This window comes from Glandiceps talaboti, chromosome 20, assembly GCF_964340395.1.
Source record: "Glandiceps talaboti chromosome 20, keGlaTala1.1, whole genome shotgun sequence".
NCBI classification, from domain to species: domain Eukaryota; kingdom Metazoa; phylum Hemichordata; class Enteropneusta; family Spengelidae; genus Glandiceps; species Glandiceps talaboti.
This window is the reverse complement of record NC_135568.1, coordinates 4,711,916-4,730,578: the sequence shown is the minus strand read 5'-3', so window position 1 is coordinate 4,730,578 and position 18,663 is coordinate 4,711,916. Positions and strand designations below refer to the sequence as shown.

At 34.1% G+C, this 18,663-nt stretch overlaps 1 protein-coding gene across 1 annotated transcript in view; it reads right to left on the bottom strand.

Moving 5' to 3' along the window:
* LOC144450657 (alpha-1,6-mannosylglycoprotein 6-beta-N-acetylglucosaminyltransferase A-like) overlaps positions 1 to 18,663 on the bottom strand; it is a 74,651-nt gene that overhangs the window by 2,816 nt on the left and 53,172 nt on the right. Inside the window, exons 5-14 of the mRNA XM_078141302.1 lie at positions 18,561 to 18,650; positions 17,618 to 17,695; positions 12,781 to 12,942; positions 7,957 to 8,126; positions 5,963 to 6,097; positions 4,809 to 4,942; positions 2,620 to 2,741; positions 2,065 to 2,223; positions 1,306 to 1,452; positions 66 to 260 (exon numbers count right to left, since the gene is read on the bottom strand). Of these exons, the coding sequence (XP_077997428.1) occupies positions 66 to 260; positions 1,306 to 1,452; positions 2,065 to 2,223; positions 2,620 to 2,741; positions 4,809 to 4,942; positions 5,963 to 6,097; positions 7,957 to 8,126; positions 12,781 to 12,942; positions 17,618 to 17,695; positions 18,561 to 18,650 (1,392 nt within the window). The remainder of the gene's footprint in view (positions 1 to 65; positions 261 to 1,305; positions 1,453 to 2,064; positions 2,224 to 2,619; positions 2,742 to 4,808; positions 4,943 to 5,962; positions 6,098 to 7,956; positions 8,127 to 12,780; positions 12,943 to 17,617; positions 17,696 to 18,560; positions 18,651 to 18,663) is intronic.

Here is an 18,663-nt window from a genome sequence, read left to right as displayed (position 1 = left end):
AATTGAAATAACTTAGAAGCCAGGAAAACTACAAAATACAAGATTAACAAATACTTGACTGTTACCTGATGTTCAATATATGCATGTAATCGTTGTAACATTCCCTCTGTTGTAAATTCGTGAGGTAAATGCGGTTTCAAGTCTTCATTTTCCTGTATTTCAGTGAGAGTTTTCCGTAATGCCGCTACATCATTAATATCTATAGTATGCACATAGGGCTTCCCAATGTATCTTTCAGCATACGGATGTTGGGAAGAGAGCTAAAAGAAAGATACAAAATATCATCAAATCAAAATAAAAAACTTACCATCTTCATCTAATTAGTTTATTTTATTGATATTAATGTGAAATTAAAAGAAAAACACTCTTTAACGTTTGCTGTGTTAAACTTTGTTTAAAAAAACTCCAACCTGCTCTCATTTAAAATCATTGAACTAGAAGTCAAAGTGATATCAAAATTTAGTAATTCTAGAATCCAATATGGCCACCGAATACTGTGTTAACTCTATGGGAAAATGAATAGATTTATGATTTCCTTGAAAACAAGATTGTAGACCTACAAATTTCTTTATTATTTCCAAAGGACCACATGCAAACTTTTATTTGGCAAAGTTTGGATAGATTTTAAGAAATTTGATTTTCAGTGACAGTCATCCCTTTTCTACCTTAATGATGAGAATACAATAGAGCTTCCCAATCTATCTTTGGACATAAAAGACGGAACACTCTGTGAGCTGAAAAATGAGATTCTTGAAGTCCACCAAAAACAGACCATCCTCATCAAACAAATTAATACGATGTTCATTTCATAGATAACAACAGAATGTGCATAAAGTTTCGAAAGGTATTTCTCAACAAGAAAAATGGAATGTTGACAAGACAACTGAAAAATGCAATTTTGGAAACCCTGCTTTAATTGTCATATAATGGACTTCCAGGTTTTTTACTTGACAGGCTACCATGCAATACACTGACACCTGTCACTTCAGACCAATCTTTTTAATTCAAAAATTGTTTTACAAGTTTTTTACAAGAAATAAAATTTGTTCTTAAATCACAATGTGTCTGGCTGGTGATATAATGAAATGTGTAATATGTTTTATACCTGATAGTGTTTAACTTTCAGTCTGTTTGCCTTTACAGAAATCTTAATTGTATATTTAAAATTAAAGGGTGTTACGATTTGTATCTGTATGTTTCCATATCTAGCAATCTGTGTTGTGTCTTTATTGATGTTAGTACATTTGACTGCAGGCCATAAGTACTGAATACAATTTATTTCTCACAGAAGTGAAGCATACTTACCTCTCTAAGTGTTGGTTTGCCTTTAAAGAAATCAGTATTTTTGGCATTCTTTGGTGGATTAAAGCTTGGATTGAGAAATGCACAGCCATTAGCAATGGCTTCTAATGGAGCAGGTCCTTCAAATGGAAATCCTAGTCCAACAAATAACTGAAAAGGGTGAAACATAACAAAAGTTAATGTGTGACACTACTAGACTGAAATACCACAATTTTGGTGCTGCTTCGACAAAATCTAAGTGGATTTCATACTGATTGAGGCACTTGTAATTGGTCATCCTTTTAATTTAAGTCACATGTCGCCGAGAGTACATCATAGGTTTATATATCCACTTAGATTTAACAGCTGTTGGTGGTAATTTCAAATTCAAAATACATTCCTGTGCGCCTGAGTGCATCTACCTTGGCTTGGTGTGGACAGCTTCTTGAGATAGTACTATCAAGACAAGTCTCTTGTTGTGGTGAGCTTTATGCGAATGTGATAGTAACACCAAGAAAAGTTCCTGGTTTACACTCTATTACTGCTGTTCAAAGTTTAACTATGTATTCACTTGTTTGTAAATTGTACTGTGCTTCCCTACTGATTGATATTTTTACTATGGTTTGGGAACCCTGGTAATTGAATGAGTGGGGTGGGTGTTTTTTTTTGGTTTTTTTTGTTTGTTTTTTTTTGGGGGGGGAGAGGGATTTAACATACATCTTCCACATTACGAAACAATTCACACAAATCTCTTTCTAATTATTTGTCTATATTCAATCTTACCTTGGCTTTTCTCAGTAATTCTTGTACTTGGTCCCCTTTCAACAAACCATGGTTAACAACGTAGCCTGGTACTGCTAACAGGTCTCCACTCTCATTCACATAAACTGTAGCATGTAATGTAAATTTCTCATGAATTACATCTAAGTACTTCCTTGATCCCTGCAAAAGAGCAATATCAAAATTAAGAACTTTGATGTCAACTTTAGGATGTAAGAAACTTAAAATGATATGGAAAGTGAAGCCAACATTTGCCTTTGTAAAATCATATGCTGCCGGACAGGTATCACATGGCATACATTCTGTAATATGTATATGCAAATGATGGGATCATGCAGTGTATACGGATAAGTCACAAGTGGGAATAGCCCCCTCTTGAGGCAAAACTAAAGAGTACTTTCTTTTTATCATCAAGCATTACTATTACACTGTCATAATAGTGAACTTTCTATTATTATGATCAGGTATGAAAATAAATTTATGCGATTTTAACCACTGATGAAACTTGAGGCTTTAATAGCCGAATTTGATTTTAAAAATCAGACTATTAAAACTTACCAGCCACATATCTCCCTTTTTACCGTAAACAACGGCCATATTTTTCTCCTTTTTAAATGGGATGGTGTCATTTGAGTAGTTCTCCACCACAAAGCCCATAAAGGAATTATCAGGTGTATGTGCTATGGAAATAAAAAGTATACATTCTCAAAGTGATAAAGTCTGAAAAGAATATTTGGTTGAAATAATTTACGTTGTTTTACCCTGCTGACTACACTGTTGTGTTACATCAGTAAATGTTGTCGTACCTAGTGGCCTTTAAAACAAATTAGCTTGTCTTGAGAACCATTAAACTAATTAAGTATGCCACATCCTTAAATGTTGTTGTCAAACACTTTCACATAATTACATGTAAATTATCACACGTACATTTCACATTTTCATGTGTTAACTCCTGTGTTCATCTATGCTGTGTGTTCACTTACATAATGACTTCATTTGAATAATGTCGTCATGGTTGTAATCAGGTTACTGGGCATACATTTTACAATTGCTCATTGGCTTAGAGGGCTAGGAGGTATGATGGCTAGGATGTATGCTGACAGATAATGATGTAACAACAACGCAGTAAACAGGCTACAACATATAATTTATAACAACATACATGTCAATTAATCTATGTACGGTTGCTACATTCACAATATTCACAACAGCCATAGCTAGTTTTGGTAAAATGTAAAATATCCATCAAGAATATCAAATCCACTGCAATAAAATTATTGATAGAGAGACTAGCTGACGTAAGAATGGCATTATGAATATTTACATCAAGGGTTGTCCCATTAACTTGAACAGAGATGAGGGACTATATTTTCTCCCTAAGCGCTATGAAAACATTCTCTGTGATCATGTCGTGTTATAATAAATAGTGCTATCTATCTTATAGAGCAAGACTGACAGTTTGAAATCGAAAGGTCTCACCTTATCAAATTATTTTGTGTGTGTTGGTTAAATGTCTAATTCTCAAAAGACTGACATACATACACACATACACACACACACACACACACACACATACATACATACACACATACACACATATACATACACACATACACACACATACACACACACACATACATACATACATACATACATACATACATACATACATACATACATACACACATACACACACACACACACACACACACACACATATACATATACATATATATATAATTATATAAATGATGACTATGAACAACATTTATGCAGCTGCATAACTAGGAAGCTAATTCATTAAATGTGAGCCATCTATTGACCTATGCCATTTATATCGATTGACATAAGGAAAGTTCATTTAATTATGTTACACCAGTAGATTCCTTCAACTGTGTAGTCATATGATGACTTTCTAATGATGAAAACATTACAATTTAATATGTCATATTTGACATTATTACCTGATGCTACTGGACCAACCTTTCAATGTGAATTGGATACCATTTTTATTAACATACATGTAAGCCTGTACTTTTAATATCCCTATCCCTAGTGTTACTTAGTCTCCTTCATTCTGTTTGAGTACAATAACGGGGCACATATATACAATATATATAATAGTGGGGTAGGTATATAATATACAATAGTGGGGTAGGTGTTCTACAGTCTTGCAGTGTTGAGTACTATAACATCTCTACACCCTAATGTTACTTGTTTCCATCACTTTTTAGGGGTTACAAAAAAGGCTAGCTACTAGATAGAGTAATCATGTTGGGTGCAGCGTTCTTCTGTCTTACTATGGTGGGTATTCTAACTTCCCTATTAAACCCTAATGTTACTTGTCTCCACCGGGTTTGTTTGGGTGCAAAACAGGCTAGGGTATACAACATACATGTTGGGTGCAGGTTCTTCTGTCTTGCCATAGTGGGTACTTTGACATCCTAACCCTAATGTTACTTTGTTTGAGTTACAAAACAGACTGGAGAACTCAATATTTTGACTAGGTCCAAATATTTTCAGCCTTGGCATAGTGGGTACTCTAACATCACAAACTCTAATGTCACATATCTCCTCATTTTATTTGGGTCATGAAGTGGGCAATGGTGGGGTGGGGGTGGGGGTGGGGGTAGGGGGTAGTACACAACTTATACATTTGGCTCAATATTCTTTAGTTTGCCAAATAAAGGGTCACTATAGACTCAATAGGGTCATCACTAAATGAATCATACAGAGGTTTGACTTACGAAACATTGTCATAAACTGCTTTGGTACAAGACTCCATTTTCCCCACACAGATTTAGTCCCAGCTTTTCTGGCATAGCTGTCTACATTGAATGCTGGTTCCGTTCCAAATGAATCTATTACACGTAACATACAACTGGAAGGAAGTGAAAGAGATTAAGACATCAAATTAATCTGGAATACAGATAACTTGAATTAACAGACACTTCAAAATAATGTAGGATTTCCTTTAAGTGCTTATCACTTTGTACAGTGAATGAATATTTATTCAGAAAACATGGAGATACCTTAACACTAACTCTTTAGCTACTAAGCAGTCATTGGGCCATCAAAAGTCTGAAAGACTTGGAATATTTTGCCCTTTATTCAGGATATTTTGGAACCAAATTAAACTTCAGGAGAAGTCATTTACCAAGTGCACATCCGCAAAATATCTTTCAGCTTTGCCACAACAAAATACACTTCCAGATAATATGTAATGTATAGCATAATTGTTTCAATTCTGGTATTTTATTACCATATCCAAGTATTGTAAGACTTTAAATTATGTCTATGGTTTGATATTTTATGCCTCTAAATGGCCTCCTACATTGTCTTATTTTCATTTTTTTTTCACCTTTGGAGTTGTCTCTCCAATCAGTAGCAATCAAGGTGATAATTGTCTTTCTCCCAAAACAAGATGGATGGTGTCTGGCTAAGTACCTCCCTGTATAGGTCAGAGCTAATTAGAGACATCTCTGTATGCGTGTGAAATCCACATCCTGTGGAAAGTAATCTCATTCAGAGTATTATTGTTGTTGGCTATCACTGTTATTTTAATGTATCATATTGTACCACATAATTTTATATCTCCACTTTAGTGTAGGTGACAGAAGAGGTGGCTAAAATAATGCTTGAATTTCATTTGGCGGGGCTTAACATTTTTTGAGAAGAGATGGTGAGAGGAGCTACAACATTTAATAATTAACAGTGAATTGTGTACATTTCCTAACTGTAGCTATGCAGAAAAATTGCAAGAGATAGTATCAAGATGACTGAATAAGTTCTATCTAAACTCGACCTGAAATATTTTGCTATCATTATATATGGATACAGATACAGATACAGATACAGATACAGATACAGACTTGACGCCATGGAAGTATTGTATACTTACTTAAATTGATTCCACAGTGGTCCAGCCACCTTCTTAAACTGCTTCAAACCAACAATATCTATATAGATAAGATCTATGGGGCGTACCCCAGATACAGGACAGTTTTTATTGCTCACTCCTTTGGATCTCATGTAGCTGTGGAGAAAATGAAGCAAATAAGTCATATATCATTTATATGGATGAAATTTTCTAAAAAGATTAAGAGTGAAATGGATATCATAAAGAATACATTTGATATTGGTTCAAATGTTTGCCTTTGTCTATATAGATACACTTAGATCTCATACTCCCCTCACCAATGTGGTTGTGTACGGAGAGTGGGTTCAATTGTGCATTCATGCATGTATGTGTGTGTGACTGTGAATGTATGTGTCTGTTTGTTTGTCTGTCTGTCTGTCTGTCTGTCTGTCTGTCTGTCTGTCTGTCTGTCTGTCTGTCTATTAATTCTTATACTTTCATATGCACAAGAACCCAGAACTCATAAACAAGTGATAAATTATCATATTTGTGTATCAGTGCTGTAAATAAATAAATAAGAAAATTAAAAGAATCTCAAAGGGACAGTCTTGAAACTTGTTGTAGTTTTGTTCTACTGCTTATTATAGAAAAAATGTGAATGTATTGTAATATTTATCAGAGTTCAATAAATTAAAAATAATAGCTGCTGTTGTCAAAACTTTCTTGAAGAAATTTCTGTACTTACTTAAGTTTTTATTTTTGTCCAGAATATAGAAACTGGATTTACAGAAAGTATTATATTTGAAAGTATACAGCTGGTAGCTACTGATGTTTGATTTTTTTTTTTTTTTGTGAATTTAGCAAAAAATGATTTTATATACTTTAAACAACCTGTCCCTTTGATTGAGTAAATCACAAGTTAACAAAAAACATGTCAACGTCATCAGAAAGTATGACAATATCAGAAAACATAACAATGTAATCAGAAGTATATAGATAACATGAACGTTAGCTGTTTGTGTGTGTTGTCTATCACAGGACAGCCCACTGTTTTTAGTACGACATGTATCTTTTTGTGCATTGTTTATCCTATCACCAGACAACCCACTGTTTTAGTACGGTCACACATAACTGTTTGTGCGTTGTTTATCTTATCACCAGACAGCCCACTGTTTTAGTACGACACATAAAGTATACAGCTGTTATGTGATAAGAGTACCTGTTATTGAATGACGGATTTATTCCTTGCTTTGTTGTAGAAGGCATTAAATATGAATATTTCACTCTGTAAAGTGTCAATACCATAAATAATCATTGTTAATGTTCATCATCATTTTAGTTCTGCTGTAATACATCGATGTAAGATGTATGGCTAAAGAATATGCTGCACTGATAATAATCTTAACAGTCCAGGCCTGGGTAATGCTAGACTCTCTCACAGTCCTTGAAGCTTCGCATAAATAGCTAAAACTTGGGTTGTTTTGTATATATCTACTGCATAATTGTACTCATATACTAGTATCCCAGTATCCCTAGCCCTGTACTGTGCGCCCACATCGATCACACAGAGCTAACATTTTGTTGATGTGTTAGGCGAAGCTCGGATATGAGTACAATTATGCAGTAGATATATACAAAACAACCCAAGTTTTAGCTATTTATGCGAAGCTTCGAGGACTGTGAGAGAGTCTAGGGTTTAATGCAGACTGGGACTGCTTAGTGGAAGGGTCTGGCTTTTGGCTGTACCTTATGCTGTACAACTGATCTATAAACAATTCTACTGAGGTCTGCAAAACCAATATCTGGGCTATAAAGATTTTATCATATACCCTTGAAATGCTACAAAACATTTCAAATTACTAATTTGCATATTTTTAAGACAATGATGAGCATAATATTGAAAATTAATCACCATTTAAATAAAAGTAGGATAAATGCCAATGATGTATCATAAGTTGATATACAAAACTGACCTTATTTGGGCAAAGTGAGCTGGGTGCAATATTCAAAATTATTTTTCCTCTGTGTAAACTTACTTTTTCAGTACATCTGTCCTGGTTGTGATTTTCAGATCATGACCCAGGATATACAGAGCAGCAATGATATCACTCCATTGTACTAGCTCTCCTAGTGGTCCACCACTGAAAGCTGACTCTGCTATTTTAAATCCAGATTCTTTCGTCAGCAGACCAAGATGAATAAGAATCTGTGCAAAATAAAAGTGTACATAAAATAGTGAAAGGAAATGTACATCTAATTTATATTGACTGTATTAATAGAGTTACAAGAAAGAAAGAAACGTTACTCTCTAAGAATAGGGTCAGAGGTCAACTTGATATGAATGGGGTCAGAGGTCAACTTGCTACAACAATGCTCTGAGGTCAACTCACTGTGAATAGGGTCAGATGTCAACTTGCTACAACAATGCTCTGAGGTCAACTATCTGATTAGGGTCAGAGGTCAACTATCTGATTAGGGTCTGAGGTCAACTCTATGAAGGGGTCAGAGGTTAACATCTTCTTAGAGTCAAAGTTTAGAATTTCAACATTCAGTTATATTGGTGGACAAAGAAGTATTAGAATCTGTGAGATATAAATACCATTTAATAAATGTAAATTAATATTATGAACAGCCTGTTTACATCGCAATCTGTGATTTTACTTTACTGTCTCAGTAACCACTTATATCACTAGCAATGGCAAATGATTAATGTGGTTTGACGATTATACACTCAAACTGACTGCTTTGAAAAAATGCATACAAACTGATTGGTCACCATGGGGAGTGATAACATACGTCAGCCTAATTCATTCATTGTCTCACTAACAGCTTACATCACTAGCAGTGTCAAACTGTTAATATGGTGTGACAATTATACACTTAAACTGATTGGTCACCATGGGGAGTGATAACGTACGTCAGCCTAATTCATTCATTGTCTCACTAACAGCTTACATCACTAGCAGTGTCAAACTGTTAATATGGTGTGATGATTATACACTTAAACTGATTGGTCACTATGGGGAGTGATGATGTACATCAGCCTAATTGACTATATTCAAATGAAGTCAATATGTAAATATGCTGAAACTGATTGGTCACCATTGGGAGTGATAACGTACATCAGCCTAATTGATTATATTGAAATGAAGTCAATATGTAAATGTGCTCAAACTGATTGGTCACAATGGGGAGTGATAATGTACATCAGCCTAATTGACTTTATTCAAATGAAGTCATTATGTAAATACACATTCAAATTGATTGGTCTCGATGAGGAGTGATAATGTACATCAGCCTAATTGACTATATTCAAATGAAGTCATTATGTAAATGAACATTCAAACTGATTGGTCACAATGGGGAGTGATAATGTACATCAGCCTAATTGACTATATTCAACTGAAGTCAATATCTAAGTGTGCTCTCGTTAAGATGGTCATAAGAGTGACACAATTTACATATAGTGAATATTATGTAAATATCTACAAACAGGCATGTTGATAACTGCTATTGGGAGGACATGGCTATAAGTTAATGTGGCTATAAGTTAATAATTAGCATAACAAGCGCTTTATGAAACAGTGAGACTAACTCACAGATCACAATGTAATCTGGCTAGTGTATGAACGAAATACATCTGATTCTATTTACTTTATAGCTATATTGATGCTGTAACATGAGTATAGGTTACACACATAGACTATGGAATGTACAGGGTTTCTGTTTTGATGGTCTCGCTATGAATAGGATCAAAGGTCAACAACTGCATGACAGCACAGTCAGGTTAGAAGTTCAACAGATGATATTGTTCAACCAAGCCCCTTATTTTGAACTCCCAGGATTACATTGATGCTGCAAGACACACTACAGTATGCACAGTACTATGTCATCCAATCTAAACATCCAAATGTCTCCTGACTTCCAGGCTTATCTGACAAATAGATACCATACCGGTACCATCCTTTCAAATGTTTGCTGTCCTTTATATTAGTGGCCATATGGCTGAGGATTGGGTATTTATTTTTAATTTTCTCTATTTATAAAACAGTTTTAATATGGCACCTGAAACAGCAGATGCTAAGTCATTGTTTGTAACTCAATAGATTGCAAAATACTAATAAATGTGTAAAATGTTTGTTATTATAAGTACAATAACAAACTTTTTACACATTTTTTATAGCTTTTTGCAATGTATTGAGTTATATACAAACAGACTTTTTCTATGTTACTTCACATTGATTTTTCAAGTAGGAAGCCATGATAAAACTGTTTTAAAAATTAAAAAATCAAAAATAAATACCCAATCCTTATCCATATGGTCACTTATTAAAACTGATGTCCCATTTTCAGGACAAGGCAATCAGTGCACAAAATGTACCCATACCACATATTGTAACTTAACACTGCACTGGCTGTAACTGGGGTATTAATTTTTTCATCAGAAAACCAATAGTAAGCTGAAAATTCCTAAAATATCAATGATTAGACATTGCACATATCAATTAGAGATCTATTTTGTCTATAAATAGTATAGTAATAAGTTTAAATTGTGATTAATTGGCATGCTGATGTTTGGATGTGGACCCAAAATTCAATTTGAATGGATATAGTAGCATTGATGAACCATCTATGTGTATACTGTCATACAAATGTGTTTATTCAGAGGTGATTCAATACTATTTGAGGTTGTACGATATTATAAGTAAGTCATTATATCTGACAAAAAAGTTTCAATAAATGTTACAGTTTCAGCTACTGCAGCTTTAAGCATGTCATAGAGGTACTTGAAGATAGGCACAAAAGTGGCGTCATCACTCAATTTGATAGAGGAAACTGTCATTTTCCAAATTTATTGGCAATCCCCGAAACATCATAAGGAAATATTGATATATAGTAAGACACAACAGAGATGTGTAGTGGAAAATGTAAAGATTATGGACAATGGGAAACAGACTGTATAGCCATTTGTTTAAGGAATCCATTTACACACTTCAGAGAAGACCAAACCTTAATCAGACAGGGATATAATAGAGATACCAGCTGTGTTAACCCAACTTGATTTACCTGTCTCTGGTGAGGCATGTACATGATGTCAACCCTTTCCAGTACATCACGTATAGTGTCAATCATAAATGACATGTCAGTGAAAATTTTTCTCAAAAAGTTTACTTACTAAAGGTATATTTAAGCACTACTGGGGGTATTTGACACTTTATTAAGTGTAATAATATGAACCCAGGGAGCAAAAACATTCACACACACGAACACATAGAAAATTCAATTCTTACACACACCAGAAACTCACAATTTCTTTACTCACTTGTATTCACACATATCAAAGATAATCTATGAAAATAGTAATTTGGGAAAATTATATTACAGCATTTTAAATTTAAATTTGAGAAAATTTTCCTTTTTTGCAATTTCAAAAACATTTAAGAGGGTTGTAAGATTGCACTGTGAAGATTATAATTGAGTATATGTATACAATAGGAGCTTGTAATTTCCTTCCTGCCCACGTATACACACAAATGAAAGATAATTTATGGAAAGAATAACTCCATCACAGCATGTGAAAAATAAATTTGATGAAATTTTCTTTTGTCAGACAGTTTAAAATAAAACACGTAGGAGATTGCACTGTGATATTAGACATGAAAACATTGAGATCAGTCTGTCACCACCATATGTCTATCCCATCATGCCAAATTCACTCTGTATTGGTTGAAAGTCTATTACCCTAAATGAAAATGGCTATTTCAGGGGCTTTTACTCTGAACAACAGGAAATTGTCAGACTAGTCAATGACAAGATAATCTCCCCTAGATTACTGAAAATGAGCACATTATCCCCATTAGAAATACCCCATAGTGACCTTATTATCAACACTTGAGTCATCAAAAGCAACATGTTGCAGAATATATTTTGTTAGCTATGAAATTGCACTTTACACTGAATAAAACAAACACATATATTTATTTACAACACAGTTTATGCCAGAGGCTTGGATATCAGGGATGAGGATGCTGTTGTATGTGTGAATTTCTTAAAAGAGAGACATTTTTGTTATGCTTGACTGTAACGTATTTCAAATTCAAGGAAAATATTTAACAGCTTTTTGTGCACACACATCTTAAACTAGAGAACAGCTATACCCCCCCCCCCCCCCACTGAGTCTCTCGACTAATCTGTGATGTAACCATGATCACATATTTTTTTTGTTTTACCACACATTGCAAAATGTAATTCAAGCTGTTTCTTTATCCCTCATTCCTCTACTGAACTGAACTGAACTGAACTGAACTGAACTAAACAGAACTGGGTAAACTTGAGATACCATTTTATGGTAATCTTAGATATTTACATAAAACTCATCTAGCAATGTATGGCATTGCATTAGTAATTAGGATCCTTCATGGTAAGGCATAAAAAGAATGTCTCCTTTAATATAAAAGGTAAAATTTTAATCCTGTGTCATCACATTAGCGTTATCTTTATAATAATAAGGATTACATAGGATTGTTCTTTTGTTGTGGACCAACTTTTTCTACAGCTCCAAACAAGTGCTTTTCACACTGAGATTTTAACTTCAATCCGAAGTGGGCCTTTAAATGGCCATGTTGCAATCTGAGTCATCACCATTAGTATTAGTATTAGAATTACAATGTACATGGTATCATTCTTTTGTTCTGGGCCAAATTTGATGTAGCTCTACCAAACCGCATTTCACAAATAGATTCTATTTCTAATCTAAATGGGCCTTCCAGTATTCAAGATATCACAGTTACAAATTCAGATACTTTTAACCTCTTACCTTGTAACATGAACTAAATTTTTATCACATTTTAAATACTCACCCTCTTTTGCATTCTGTTACTGAGGTCTTGTTTGCTGGCCAAGGCTTTGGCTGCAGGAACCCATTTACTCTCCCACATTCTATCTATTCTCATCTTGATCCATTTAAACTTTTCATCATTCATCAATGCATAGAGTCCAGACTTATCAGTCTTAATTTCTGCCTGCAATTTAACCGACAATATTGAAAGTTAACTCAGAAATTATGTTTGCACTGAAACGTAAACTTGTATTCGAATACTTACCTGTCAAGTCACTGAATCTGTAATTATGCTACACTTGCTCTATGTCCAGCTTGTCCTGGTAGCCATTTCAACTCTGTACTAAGTTTTGAAAATGACAACATAAGCTGATTGGTTGGAACAAGGTGTGATCACATTATGTCAGACTGTTTTATTATTCAAATGAGGTCATACATGTAAATATACACATGGAGTGCAAGCCTTGAACTCATTGTAAGTACCACAAAACAAGTGTGACAATTTAAATGTATTTTGCTTTAATATGTATTCTGCAATTGTATACACGTACATAATGCCATTCTAATCAGTAATAACAGCCTTTAAATACCAGGCTATAATTGCTACTAGGACAAGCTGGATAGAAAATGATGTAGGTGAGTCACAGATCCAGCAGGTAAATGGGTTACTTACTTAAAACTTACTGCAGAACAAGGAGAGGAATTGAAGCAATGACTTCATGTTGCCAGTACAAAGCTTCAAAGTTAGTACTGAGCACTATCTATATAATAATAAGCTGACTATTGGAAAAATGTCCTTAACCAGTGCGCTACTATAAAATGGTTACTGATTGCTCATGAAGATATGGTAGTAAGAGGATTTTCTGAGTATTCACTGCTTGGACAATTTCTATAAAATCTCTTTTCAAGTGTTGACTTGCCATTGTTGTTCTTTTGATATGTGGACATTTTTACAAATTTGAAAATCAAACCAGTTATTAAAGGAATGATATTTGTTGACTAGCATAAGACCAATTATTTTTGAAGGTGTTTTTAAGTCATAAAGTTCACAACATTGCTGAAAATATGACACAGTTCTAGAAAATCTACAGGATTTAGCATGTAGTAATTATTAAAGTCAAATGATAAAATATATTTCGTGAGTGAAGTTGATCCTACAAAATGTCGTAATCAAATGACTATTGAAAACAAAATAGCTTTACAGCTTCTGTTTACTTCTCTATGGACAAGTCTAAAAGAAGAGGCAGCCATTCTTGTTGTAGCTTCTATAATATGCAAATTATCTCATTAATATGCAATTTTAAGTTATTGTTAAATACTGTGACCGTATGTTATTCATACTTCATATGATGGTAAATACAATAAAATGTACCCTGCATCATTTCAAGGTTAGTAGATTACAGAAAGCACATAGTCACTGTAATATGCAAATAGACACACTTATTATTGATCTAAAATTACAAACCATAACTACAGACCTAAACAACACACTCTACTATATTATTTTTGTTTTTTGTTTTATCAAGTGGGCAGGAAGAAATTACATGAGCACATGGTGCCCTTTTACTTTGTTCAGGAAAACATTGAATACAATTTGTGTGATACATTGTCACTTTACAAAGCAAGTGCTAAGCATTAACAAGTATGGTTGAGAGAACACTGTACATGTAGTAGTAGAAACTTCCTTCCTTATCCACGTCATGCCAGCAGGCAGTATAGAAACTCCATCTACAACAGTTAGTATATCTCACAGTCAGAAAAACACACATGAAATATTGGTGTACATAACTACAACGACTTCACACTTCAAACTTTTCTATGAAAATATTTAGCTACAGCATATTCAAGTTGACATAATTAGGAATAATTACAATGAAAATGACCAGACCTGAAACAAAACGTCATCTGGCTCAGCAAAGTCTCACTAACATTGCTACTGTTACATTTTATCATCTGTCTCAACAAACATCTTACTAAAATTGCTATATTTTATTGTATTGCTCGGCAAATATCTCTCAGACTGTTGGTAAGATTTTTGTCGAGTCAGATGATAAAATGTAGCACTGTTGGTAAGAGTTTTATTGATCCAGATGTTGTTTGTTTCAGGTCTGGTGATTTTAATTGTAAATGATTTCATAGAGAAAACTTTTGTACTTTATGTAGTCGTGTACAATGTACTATGAGCATGTTATTCAGTGGGGAACAAGGTTTGCGTAAGCAGCATTTCTCACATTTATGAAGCCTAGAAAAGTTATTTTCACCAACACTGACAAATTTGGCAAATCTAGTAAGAAGAGGCATGTTGTAGACCAGGGTGAAGTGCCAAAGGGAAAAGCAAAGTGTTTCAATTATTTGCAAATGTTAATGGTGAATAAGTACATTACAAGCCTAATTCTTCAGTGGTTAAAATCAAAAGGGTATACTGTTTGTGTTCATGGGAGGTAAAAACCACATGAGCATGCCTTTTTGGACAAACACAATTCTCAGTACCTGTAATAGCATTTTACCGCATGCCTAGAGAGACTGAGTCAAAATAGAATAAGCACGTTGAGTTGTTGTCTTTCATATATACCTACAGTAATGCAACTGGCACACATGGAACAGTGCCAGAAGTCATGTAGTGTCAACCGAAAAATCGAGTGATCATTATTTTTATGATGCACCTAGGTTATAAATTCTATTTCAGGTAATGAGAATATGAATATCCTCTGTTGTGTTCAGACTCTATTGGCATGATCAGGTGGTTTGCTAACATATTTGTAATTAACTCCAATCACCAACCATCAAAAGTCACCTAGAAACCCAAAACATAGTTACCATGCATGTACTATAGTAAATTATTATAGGCACAGGAGTAGACATAGATATGTACTCTTGATGTGAGGAAATGTTATAGCAACGCTTTGTCACATATCCCTAATAAAAACAAGAAGGACAGAAATATAACAAAAACAAGCATACAAGAAAACAAAACATTTCAAGCCTTTAGTTGGTCGTCATTAGCTTTCTTGTGGTGTTTGACTGTTAGAATTCTTAATACATGCAAGACAACATAAAACATTTCAAGCCTTCTGTTAGGTATCATTAGCTTCTTGTGGTGTTTGACTGTTAGAATTCTTAATATATGCAAGACAACATAAAACATTTCAAGTCTTCTGTTAGGTATCATTAGCTTTCTTGTGGTGTTTGACTGTTACAATTCTAGGTGCAAGAAAACATAAAACGTTTCAAGCCTTCTGTTAGGCAGCATTTAACATTTTTGTGGTGTTCGAGTATCACAATTATTTCAGTGCCCCACAGATAATCAATCGGCCATGTTAACATTCAAATAGTCTAGTTCATCATGCCCATATTTTGATTATACACTAGCATTAGCTTCATACTACGTCAAGTCAATCCCATTGCTGAAGATATTCAATGTGGTTCAACCCCCATAGTGAGCGAAATGCAAATGGCGCATGTCAGTAGTAATCCATCACAAATTGACAGGCTGTCGTCATCGTTCTCACGTTTTTACGATCTAGGACTGATACGATATGCAAATGTACAACCAGGACTCCACCTCCAGTCTATTTAAATTAAACTAAAATCACGTTGGACACGACGTCATCATGTTTATATGAACGCCATAGAGGTAGCACAGATATCTGTGCTTGAGCAACAGGGTTGACTACACATAGTATGAAGATAACACTAGTGTATAATTGGAATACGGTCATTAGGAACAATATCAGCTTATTTGGATACAAATGTCAAATGAGTGATCCTTTTACATTGATTAATTTAAGTTTTTGTATAAAAATGGGCCTGTGAAGTACAAGTGTTTGGCAAAGTTCAAATACACGTCTGTTGATATAATCATCATGGCTATTTTTGTATTTGTGTAGTTCTATAACTTAGTTGTCTTGCAACTAGTCAAATCCTTTTAGTTCCCAGTTTTAAATTACCAATGTTAAATTTGGGGCATGCAGAAGGTCATAAAACTGAAAGAATAAAAAAAATCATGAAAGTATTGACAAATGTAGAACACATATGATAAGATGAAAGAAAAGACAAAAAGTACAACAAATGAACAAACAAGCAAACAAACAAAGCAACAAGTACTGGGTAGACTTTGTATATGTATACATAAATAGAGTGAGAAGTATAACGGTGAGATTCTGTATTATACGAATATGAAGTATGGTTAATCGCCCGATGGGTGGTTTCTGAATTCTTTCCTGTCAAGACTTCTACTATTGATGTTTTTGATGTTAACAGCACTAAAATTCTGCAATTGACTGCTTGACCTGCCCTATCACTGGATTTTGGGATGCTTTATACATGTATACTAGATAATATGTGATTTTTTGTGGTGTTATATACAACTGATTATTGGAGGTGTATGTATAGTAGTGTCCATGAGAATGTACACAATGTATCTAAAACTAAACATATGAATGATATCACGTTATTCTGGAGTATGTACCCTAGTGTCCATGAGAATGTACACAATGTATTTAAACCAAATACATGAAATATACAGTATCATGTAATTCCATAGTATGTACTGTAATGTAATGTAATGTAATGTATATAAGAATATACACAATGTATCGAAACCAAATACATGAAATATATTATGTATGTAATTCTGGAGTATGTACTGTAATGTAATGTATATAAGAATATACACAATGTATCAAAAACAAATACATGAAATATATTATGTAATTCTGGAGTATGTACTGTATATAAGGAATGCATGTGCATATATTGATACAAATATATGACATGTAATGTGATAACAATTAAATACATGTACACTTATCCATGGTGCTATCTATGTAGAAACTATAACAACACCAAAATTAACTTACAGGAACAGCAGTAGGGTCATGTAATAGATTGTTTATTGCTCCTTTCCTCCACGGTAATACTGGGCACCAGCTTTCAATCTGTAAAACATGAATTAAAACACATCAATTTTAGGACAAGCAATTACAGGGACATATACACACTACAGCTGAGTTTATATGGTTGGGATTTGTTTTGGGTTTTCATTTTTGTGGGGAGGGGGTGTTTGCTGTATCTAAACTAGGTATATATGCATAGTACAATTGCTGACATAATTCTCAGTATCTACCAGTTGGTATGTTAGCTCAGCTGGTTAGAGCACTCTGACTAGTGTTTAGGGGACGTGGGTTCAATTCATGGTATCTACCAGTTGGTATGTTAGCTCAGCTGGTTAGAGCACTCTGACTAGTGTTTAGGGGACGTGGGTTCAATTCATGGTATCTACCAGTTGGTATGTTAGCTCAGCTGGTTAGAGCACTCTGACTAGTGTTTAGGGGATGTGGGTTCAATTCTACATGTGTCACTTTACTTTCCTCATTTATAACATAATTTAATGTACATGTACATGTATGCTAAATATTGAAGAAACTCTATTATACTATCAGCTGTAATAACAATGCTAGGAAATGATTTGTGATGTCTTCTAACATTTGTCTAAGGCATGCATGCACATCAACATTAAACCAGAATAGAGGTATCATGAATTCAAGTATTTTCACTCGAGTATTATCTAGCTTATCAACTCAGTGCGTGTGACTTTAATACAATGTGTATCACCTATCATTCAGCTCATGTAGCCAGAATTTATCATTTGGCCAATCATCAAAATATCCGTCTATTATTTATTAGATTGTACACAGGTCCATATATTTTTGGACATTATCGCCATACAAACACACTTTGCAACCAGTGATCTAAACCCTGGTACACTTTGAGAAAATACAAAACATACTGAATAATTCTTACCTCACTGAGATAAATCGCTATGGCACATTCAGTACCATCAACACCATAGTGGCTATAACAAGGATCTGTCTCCCAATATTTGTTCATCCACTGAAAGAAAATC